This window comes from Urocampus carinirostris, chromosome 7 (assembly GCF_059441175.1).
Source record: "Urocampus carinirostris isolate Australia breed hairy pipefish chromosome 7, RoL_Ucar_1.0, whole genome shotgun sequence".
Taxonomy (NCBI): domain Eukaryota; kingdom Metazoa; phylum Chordata; class Actinopteri; order Syngnathiformes; family Syngnathidae; genus Urocampus; species Urocampus carinirostris.
The window spans coordinates 18,500,408-18,510,091 of NC_142355.1; the positions used below are offsets into that span (position 1 = coordinate 18,500,408).

Here is a 9,684-nt window from a genome sequence, read left to right on the forward strand (position 1 = left end):
TTGCGAGACAGGATTGTCTTGAGGCACAAATCTGGGGAAGGATACTGAAAATGTTCTGCTGCTTTGAAGGTCCCAATGAGCACAGTGGCCTCCATTATTCGTAAATGGAAGACATTTGGAACCACCAGGACTCTTCCTAGAGCTGGCCGGCCTTCTAAACTGAGCGATCAGGGAAGAAGGCCTTAGTCAGGGAGGTGACCAAGAACCCGATGGTCACTCTGTCAGAGCTCCAGCGTTCCTCTGTGGAGAGAGGAGAGCCTTGCAGAAGGACAACCATCTCTGCAGCAATCCACCAATCAGGCCTGTATGGTAGAGTGGCCAGACGAAAGCCACTCCTTAGTAAAAGGAACATGGAAGCCCGTCTGGAATTTGCCAAAAAGCACCTGAATGACTCTCAGACTAGGAGAAACAAAATTCTCTGGTCTGATGAGACAAAGATTGAACTCTTTGGTGTGAATGCCAGGCGCCATGTTTGGAGGAAACCAGGCACCGCTCATCACCAGGCCAATACCATCCCTACAGTGAAGCATGGTGGTGGCAGCATCATGCAGTGGAGGTGTTTTTCAGCAGCAGGAACTGGCAGACTAGTCAGGATAGAAGGAAAAATGAATGTAGCAATATATAGAGATATCCTGGATGAAAACCTGCTCCAGAGCGCTCTTGACCTCAGGTGGGGCGAAGGTTCATTTTTCAGCAGGACAACAACCGAAAGCACACAGCCAAGATCTCAAAAGATTGGCTTCAGAACCACTCCGTGAATGTCCTGGATTGGCCCAGCCAGAGTCCAGACTTGAATCCGATCGAACATCTCTGGAGAGATCTGAAAATGGCTGTGCACAAAAGTCTCCCATCCAACCTGATTGAGCTTGGGACTTATTGCAAAGATGAATGGGCAAAACTGCCTAAAGATAGGTGTGATAAACTTGTGGGATCATATTCAAAAAGACTTAAGGCTGTATTCGGTGCCAAAGGTGGATCAACAAAGTATTAAGCAAAGGCTGTGAATACTTATGTAAATGTGATTTCTTAGTTTTCTATTTTTAATAAATTCAAAAAAAGTAAAAAAAAAAAAAAAACTTTTTCACATTGTCATAATGGAGTATTTTGTGTAGAATTTTGAGATAAGAGATTAAATTAATACAATTTGGAATGAGGCTGTAACATAACAAAATGTGGAAAAAGTGAAGCGCTGTGAATACTTTCCGGATGCACTGTATGTGTCACACACGGACGGACATGGTGTCTGTATGATGTCACCAATCACTCAAAGGCGTAATTCCACATATCATTAGGAAGGTTAAACTCTTGGAATTCAAGAAATGTCAACCATTTCTTCGTTTCTATTTTAATTTTTGCTGGCAACTGTGTGGACAGCAAAGTAAGAATTTAATTGTGCAGTGAAACGTGGTTCTTTACTGTGCGTATAACAATCACTTTAAATTAAATTGAATTGAATTTAAAAATAGACTCATCACAGAAACATCTAGATCAGTCTGAAACAAGATACTAGGAAAATATAAGGCCGGGGAAGCTCACCAAAGTCGTCTTGCAGCCATCACGTTCAATAATAATACACAACCATGGTCTTCTTACATTCGTGAGTGTCGTAAATCCAACCGTGTACAATATTCACACTCCAAAACACGCAATAATGCCAACAAATAAAAGAAAAATTCCGCCGAGAAGCATCTGCATCGATGGACGTTGCTTGTTGCTAGCTGTCTGTTTCGCCCCATAACTCCCGTTTACAAATAAACTAGTAAAATTATTTTCTCAAGGCCTTAGACCAACCTAACTGTGATTCACATCTTTTTCAGCCAATTGCAGGCTTTGTTTTACCCCGCTTTAGCCTATACGAGCCTGTAAGTGCTAAAAAGGACCCGCCTTCTTTACCTCCGAATAACTTTAGCCAATAGTGACCGATTCAAATGATGATTGACACATTGGTTAGGGGTTTGGGGTTTTTAAGGGTTATTGTTCTATCTTCGTTATTCATTATCCATTATCCGTTATCGGTCAGTTCATAATACGCTACAAAGCCTAGGAGCTGGGACACTTACTCTCAGCCAAAAGGCCAAGCTAAGGTCCTAGCCCTAAAGCATTGCTGCGATCATTGCGAATGCACCGTTCCCAGAAGTACTGCAATACCGGGCTGATGCGTGGAGTGGACAGAGCAAGCCCTTATTCCATCTCCGGATTGCAAAAATCAAAGATCATGGCAAATACCAAGCTAAGCACCTAGGCGAAGCTAAGGTCCCAGAATCTAGGAAATGAAATGCCGGTATATATATATTCCAGCATACAACGTGGACTACTCCGCCTACGGAGAAAATTTTTGTCGGCGGCTGCTTGCCTTAGTCGCGGAACCGTGTGACTCTATATTGATCCATTTATAAGGCTCACTGTATTATAAGGCGCATGGTCAGCTTTTGAAAAAAATAAAGGCTTTTCGGTGCGCCTTATAATCGTGACAATACGGTCATTTAATTAGGGAACTGTAGGTCGAAAGAGCGTCACACAACGCACTACGCGAAATACATCTATGTTTTTTAATTGGAGTATTTAGAGTTTTGTTTTTAATTTATTAATTTTCACAAAATAACGCTGCTCACAATTAGTTTTGAAAGTATTATTGATGACAAAAATGAGCCTCATCGATCTAAAATGTGTTATTTGATGTGGCCTTTAAAAGGGTGAAAGTTAAATGTTTTCTCTATTTTCCACATTGCCTTTCTGATTTTATCTTAATTTTATCAGTTCTGTTCCTGGCGTAACACATTGAGTTAGAGGAATGGGGATAAGGGAGTGCTGCATCGTGACATCATGCTCGTCCCCGCAGTTTGTTTTTTTTATTTGTTAGGAGAGCAAGCATGAAAATGGTAAAAGATTCCAAACGCCAAATCAAACCCCAAAAATGATGAAAAATAAGTTTATTTGTGCGTGTATAAGGAATGTCACGTACTTGCACAAGCATCATAAATGAGCTGACAAAGGCTGCAATCATGACTTTTAGCCCGAAGATGAAGGCAGATCGTAACAATTTCCATACAGCTCTTTCATGTAACAGCAGGAAAGCACGTTTTCAATTTGTATATTTGTTGATGTGGGACACGGACTCTGGGGTCATTATTATTCCATAGATTTTAGCATATCATCATATGTCACTTAATGAAATGAAATATGTTGAAAAAATAGCTTTCATACGGAGAGCGTGATTAACGGAGTGGCTCTTCAAAAAAACACAGATTGCTTCCCGACTCCTGCTGTACATCCTTTGAAAATCTTGTCACGCGTTAGTTTTCACTTACATGAGCTGACGCCCCCCTCTAGAGGTCAACATTAAGTGTTACAACCTACATTTTTCAGAGCATCCGCTTTTTCTAAGGCATAAATGTTTTTAAGCATTGCACTATGAACTAATCTTTGCAAAACTGCACAACTCGGCTGCAGAAAACTGAGGGTCTTTATTTTCAATCTGTAATGAATTACAACCATCCATATTAACTGTGCCTTTGTCTATTTATAACCATGTGTGGCTTCAGTGACATCCATCACCTTAATCGAGATTGGCATGCTCCCCAACGCTGCAATACTGCTGCTTCTCAGCAGAGCCCTCTTCCTGGTGGTCACCATGGCTTACTACTACCACCTGGGCCGCAAGCCAAAGAAGATCTGAACCCGTGCGCAGCCTACAGGGATGCGGGAAGTAGACAGCTGAGCACGGATCGTAAAACACATGCTCAAAGGTTTTAGAGCTTGGTTGTAGGTTTATATGTTGCCAGTGGGATGGATTTATCCCTGTTTCATCCATCCAAAGGACCTAGCTTTATCTTACCCCACACGGTCAACAAACGTGCACATCAGAATTTATTTTCTCCCTATTCCAATCACCCAAAGGACCTATCTTAATCTTACCCCCAGCAGTCAACAAATGAGCACATTGGACTTGATTAAGAAAAATAAATAATTTTCTTGTTCAGATATGTGTGACTTCACACAAATTCCTCTTGTGAAAAAGATGCCTTATATTACAGTGTATTGTTCTTAGCCTGTTTAGGATCAGCTAATTACCATACAGAGCAGTTGCTGAATGTTTTGTTTCAGATTTTACAGTTTTTGCTACCAATTTAAAAAATGTTGCGAGTATATTACGAAAAACGGTGCACTTAGAGACTGCCTCTTTTTATCACACAAGGATTGAGTGTTTGTGCTCTAGGCCTGTTTTTCAATTCTGTGCTTGCTGACGCACTATTAGCATCAACAGTAAAATTTAAACATATGCCAAACAAGTTTTCTCTGTTGACTCTGATAATAAGACAGTAGTGAACTAAACTGCGGTCACATTGTATTTAAGTATTCAGAAAGTTGTGTTAATTAACGCATGGCATACTTGACCTGTGGTGTTTAACTGGTATCACAAGAGGTCTTTGTTTTAGAGCAGGCTAAACTGCTTTGGTTTCTCCCGAGTAGCGTAGCAAAGAGTTCATCTACTGTCGAACGATTTGAAACAGTCACCAACACTGCAGCTTTTCTCTTAGTGGGTGTATTTGTAAATAAACGTTCATTTGGTGGTGTTTTGAAGCGGATCACAGAACTTGTTCAGTATTACGTAAAGCTAAGGTTTTGATCAAGTGTAATTTTGTACTTCTTCAAATGACCCGTGTATGTAAATGTTATGCATGTAATATTTGAGCAGTGGGGCAATAGCTGAGATAGCGTAGCAAACAATGAACCAAAACAGTTCAGTGTAACGGATGTGACGTGAACATCAAATTTAATTTGGTGCAGTTTGGAGCTTTTGTGCTTTGTAACGGGTACTTAGACATTTCATTTATTCTCAAATCAGTACAATTCTACCTCCCTGTTATTTGCTATCATTCCAGTTTGTGTTTTAATGCTGAACTTGTGCTTCGCCACACACGAGTCTCTGTCAAGAGAACGCTTCAATTAGTTAACATACACAAGGCTGCCTTCAAAAGTGGTCTCGTGATCCCGCCCCAGAAGGGAGTAGTCCTGAGGTCTGAATGATTGCAGGTTTGCAGTTTCATGTTCAGTATTGAGCACGATCTACTTGTTGCATGGGTGAGTCTTAACTCCAGATAGGGACTACGTGATGAGGTCTGTTTGACTGCTGTAAAGTAGTAATTATCTCTTACCAATGTTTAATTAGATACAGTTCTCCGCTGCAACATAGTGCTAAAGTGTACTAGCCTCTCCTTACTAACATGCTAATTAAGGGGTAGAAGAAGGAAAACTTCCATTTCCGACTTTACTAAAGTCTGCAAATCGCCAAACATGAAATGTTCAAAGGACTGCGGGGTGCGTCATTTTAGGGTAAATGGGATTTTACTTGATTTGAAGGTAGAGCAGACCTAGGCTGAATGTCTATTCTTGGTTCTACGACTTAACTCCTCAAAAATATTGGTCACTAGATTTGAGTCCGGGGAAGATGAATACAAATTGTTTTTGTTTGATACAATCTTGACCTGCGGTTCGTTATACTGCTCTGATCCGGGTCCTGTTTTTACCTGTAGCATTGTTTTCTTATGTATAAACTGTATTGTGGATCTTGTACCTGAAATTGTTGGTTTGAAATAAATAACCTTTTTTGTTTAATATGATGTTTTTGTACTTCAGGCTACTTTTTGTGTGATTTATTGTGCACCAAAGTGAAAACATTACGATTTTTTTGCATATTAGCCCAGGGGCCAGCAAGTTGTTGCTCTTTAGCAGTGCCCTTGTGGCTCCCTGTAGCTTTTTCTAGAATGCCTGGAAACCAAAAAGAAGATGGAGAGAAATGCGTATTTTAAAATGTTTCCTGTATGAGGACTGTAAAAGGGAAAAGTTATTTAAATAAAAATAATTTGCTGAAAATTGGATATGAAAAACATGCGACAAAAGTATGAAAAACAACACATTATGTAGTGTTTTTGGAGTTCCTCATAGTCAGGAAAAGCACTATACAAATGCAAACCATAAATAATGGAATAGAATATACCTTTACTGACAGTTACAAAATGGGTTAACATATTGTGACTGACAATGAAATTTGGCATGACACTCCATCTTCAAAGTGAGGTAAAGGAACAGAGAAGATGTTATAGTTATAATTAAAACAATATTTGCACAAAAATATTTGCATGTAAGATGTTACATACAGTTGAGGTTTGTGTAATATGCATTTGTCCCCTGCCCACTGCCCGAAGATGGCTGGGATGGGCTCCAGCCCCCCCGCGACCCTAATGAGGATAAGCGGTACGGCTAATGAGATGAGATGTTTGTTTTCAATAACTTAGAGGCATTGTCTCTTCGAACAAGTGGAGATAAAGATTGTATATGTATTTGAAACACAACAGCTACATTTGCCATCTAAGGTTCAAGCTACCCTACTATGTAATTTATACAACAACAGTTATGTAATTTGACCTTTAGTTGAGTGGGTTTTTTGCCTTTTTCGCCCTTCTTTAGATGGACGCGCGTTTAAATGCCCTTGGCATTTTGCACTTACAAGAATTTAGAAGATAATCGTATCTCTTTCCTCCAAAAGTAAAAAAGAAGGAATGAAAAAAGCAACTATGCGCATAACAGTCAAACTGTGTTTTTATCCTATGTAATACAGATTTTTGCTAAAATATTCCAAAATGATTGTATACAGGAAGTTATACGGTGTTCATTTCAAATAATATTTTTTAGCTACCATAAGTGAAAACTATTTGATTTCATCAAACGTAATTATCATTGGCCATTATTGAGATCCACCCGTTAATATCACCAGATTTTGCAAGCGCTTGTGCGTTGGTTAGTTCCCATGATCAGTTCTCGTGCTGAATTTGGACATAGTGGAATGTAGTTAAAAGTGGATGGGAATTAAAATACAGCAGTCTTTATTGTGATTAGTTAAACCATCTAATCAAGACGTACAAAGAAAAAAATAAGATTAAAAAGAATTTTAGGATAAAATAAAAATATTTACAAGGTAGTGCTTGGGTTGTTGCCCAAGTTATAAGTGCATCAGAATAATAGTCCAATAAAAGTGCAACGACCTTAGCAGCAAAATCTTTCCCAAATAAAAGTTGAGAAATGAAATATGAGTGATCGTTTTTCTGCACATGGACAAATTATATATATATATATATATATATTTTCACAGTTTTGTGCGCTTGTTTAGGTTTGTCATGGCCCTGGGGAAGAAAAACTCTCTGAGCCTGTTGGTTCTTCTTTTAAGGGAACTGTATAAAGAGATATCAAATCAAGTTCCTCCGGCCTGGGCTTAAAATGTCAATCATTAAGTCCGGCCGGGCTTCTCTCTCACTTACTCCGTTACATTGACTTGAGCAAGTTTTGGGCAATGTACTTCTAGGAGTATTTTTAAATCCCTATACTTTTACTTGAGTAAATTTGTGAAGAATTTTTTTTTTACTTTTACTCCGCTACATTAGGCAACATTGAAGCCGTTACTTAATTAATCCTCTTCACGTAAGTATGCGTCTGTCAGTCTCCGCCAAGGCGCATTTATTTTGACGCAGAACTCCGGAAAGTTCTACCATGTTTAACTAATCAAACGTAGCAGCCTGGTCACGTGACCATATTCAACTTCAGTGGGGGTAAAGTTGTTAACGAGGGAAACAGATGTCGCTTAGCAATACCGACTATGAAAACACAGAAGAGGAGGAGTACCCCTGGCCTGACATCAAAAGCATGTTCCCCTTAAAACAGGTGCGAAACACCAACTACAATATGCAATGTCTCCTTCGTTGGAGTTCATAGGCTAGCTTGTTGTTTTGCTTGCAGAGCCTGTTAAGATAAGTATTGGGGCTTCAAATATGCTATATGGGCTTAATTTATTTGATTTGTTCTATTTTTATTTTATTATTTGTTAAAGCACTTGAATTTACGTATTAATTTAGTCTACTTTTAAATTAAATGTATTTTTTTTATGATTGGATGGAATTCGATAATGTGATGATCTGATTGGTTGTTTTAAAAATATCGATAAATACAACACTGCTCGAGTTACTCACTACTTGAGTTATTTTTTCACCAAGTACTTTTTTACTTTATTACTAGAACATCTTTTTTCCATCTTCACAACATTGCTAAAATTCGCCCTATGCTGTTTTAAGTCAGATGCGGAGATTATAATTCATGCGTTTGTTACCTCTTGATTACTGTAATGCACTACTCTCCGGTCTCCCGAATCCAAAATCAATCACATTACCCCGATTTTAGCTAACCTGCATTGGCTCCCTGTTTGCTTAAGATGTGATTTTAAGGTTCTGTTGGTAGTATACAAAATCATGCGACTTGCTCCCTCATATATTTCAGATTTATTTTCCCCCCATGTCACGTTTCGGAGTCTTCGCTCTGAAAATGATTGTCTACCAGTGATCCTGAGAGCCAAGAAGAGGTCATCCTGGAAGGGGGATTATCTCATGTGCGGTCCTTTCTGAAGGTTTTCTTCATTTTCCTCATGTTTAGGTTTTTGAGTTTTTCCTTTCCCTCATATAGGTTTTAGATCAGGGGATGGTGTAATAATAGTGTTGTTTGCAATAATCTGTGGTCTGGGCAGCCCTTGGAGACTCTTTGTGAATAAAGACTATACAAATACTTGACTACTTTTACTCAAGTAAGTATTTGGATGACTACTTTTACTTCTACTTGAGTGATTTTATTATGAAGTAGGGTACTTTTACTTGAGTAAAATGTTTGGCTACTCTACCCACCTCTGCCTATAATATAGTAATATATAACCCCTAACCCAGTAGAAGTCATCTAAATAATTACTTGAGTAAAAGTGCGTGCTGTGCAGAATCTTGTCAAAGGGAAGGAAAAAAAAAACAACAGAGATCCACTACTCGTCTTAATATTAGACGTTTTACACCCGAAACGATGTCCAAGATCTTGCCTTAGAGCAGGGGTGTCAAACTCATTTTAACTCGGGGGCCACACGATAGAACAAAGACTAGATCTATCGTCTAGTAGATTAAAGAGAAAGAAAAAGAGAGATGAAGAAATAAGAGAAAGAGGGAGGGAAGAGGAAAGAGGGCAGGACAAAGAAAGAAAAAGAGAGAGAGGGAGAGAGCGTGAGAAACAAAAGAGATAAAAAGTCGTGGGAGAGGGGGAAAAGAGAGCGAGAGGAGTAAAGAAATCCACAGAGAAATAGAAAGACAGAAGGAGAGAAAAGAAAGCGCGAAGGGTAAGAAGAGAGAAAGATAAAAGAGCGAAAAGGAAAAAAAAGGACGTTAGAGCAAAATAAGTTAAAAAGACACAGCGAAAGAAAGAGACAAACATCAACAAAGAAAGAGAAAAAGAGAGACACAGAGAGTGAAAGAGACAGAGACAGAGAGTGGAAGAAAAGGGGTGGAAAAGACAGAGAGAGACAGAGACATAAATACAAGTACAGTGTCTTTGTTCGAGGTACCTGGCTTTGACAACATGAAGTTGACATGTCAACCTGCAGCGAATTTTTATCTTGCGCTTCTTTGAGTGTTGTCTCGCGGGCCGCCTGTTTGACACCTGTGCCTTAGAGGGGATGCCACAGATATTACCCGTTACTTTTGAACTCAGGGTAGAAAAACAAGTTCTCCCCGTCGGGGAATCGAACCCCGGTCTTCCGCGTGACAGGCGGAGATACTGTCCACTATACTAACGAGGACTTGTTTATGGAAGTGGTATGTCAACTGT

At 39.3% G+C, this 9,684-nt stretch overlaps 1 protein-coding gene, 1 non-coding gene and 1 pseudogene across 2 annotated transcripts in view; 1 reads left to right on the plus strand and 2 right to left on the minus strand.

Moving 5' to 3' along the window:
* The window catches only part of tp53i11b (tumor protein p53 inducible protein 11b), a 49,434-nt gene extending 43,813 nt beyond the window's left edge, over positions 1–5,621 (plus strand). Inside the window, exon 8 of the mRNA XM_088339956.1 lies at positions 3,543–5,621. Coding sequence (XP_088196082.1) covers positions 3,543–3,676 — 134 coding nt within the window. The 3' untranslated portion in view covers positions 3,677–5,621. The remainder of the gene's footprint in view (positions 1–3,542) is intronic.
* Positions 2,115–2,275, minus strand: LOC148362529 (U2 spliceosomal RNA; annotated as a pseudogene).
* Positions 5,622–9,583: 3,962 nt separating the features above from the next.
* On the minus strand, positions 9,584–9,655 carry trnad-guc (transfer RNA aspartic acid (anticodon GUC)). The gene has a single exon. It is a non-coding gene; the product is annotated as a tRNA-Asp (tRNA).
* Between the last annotated feature and the right edge of the window lie 29 nt (positions 9,656–9,684).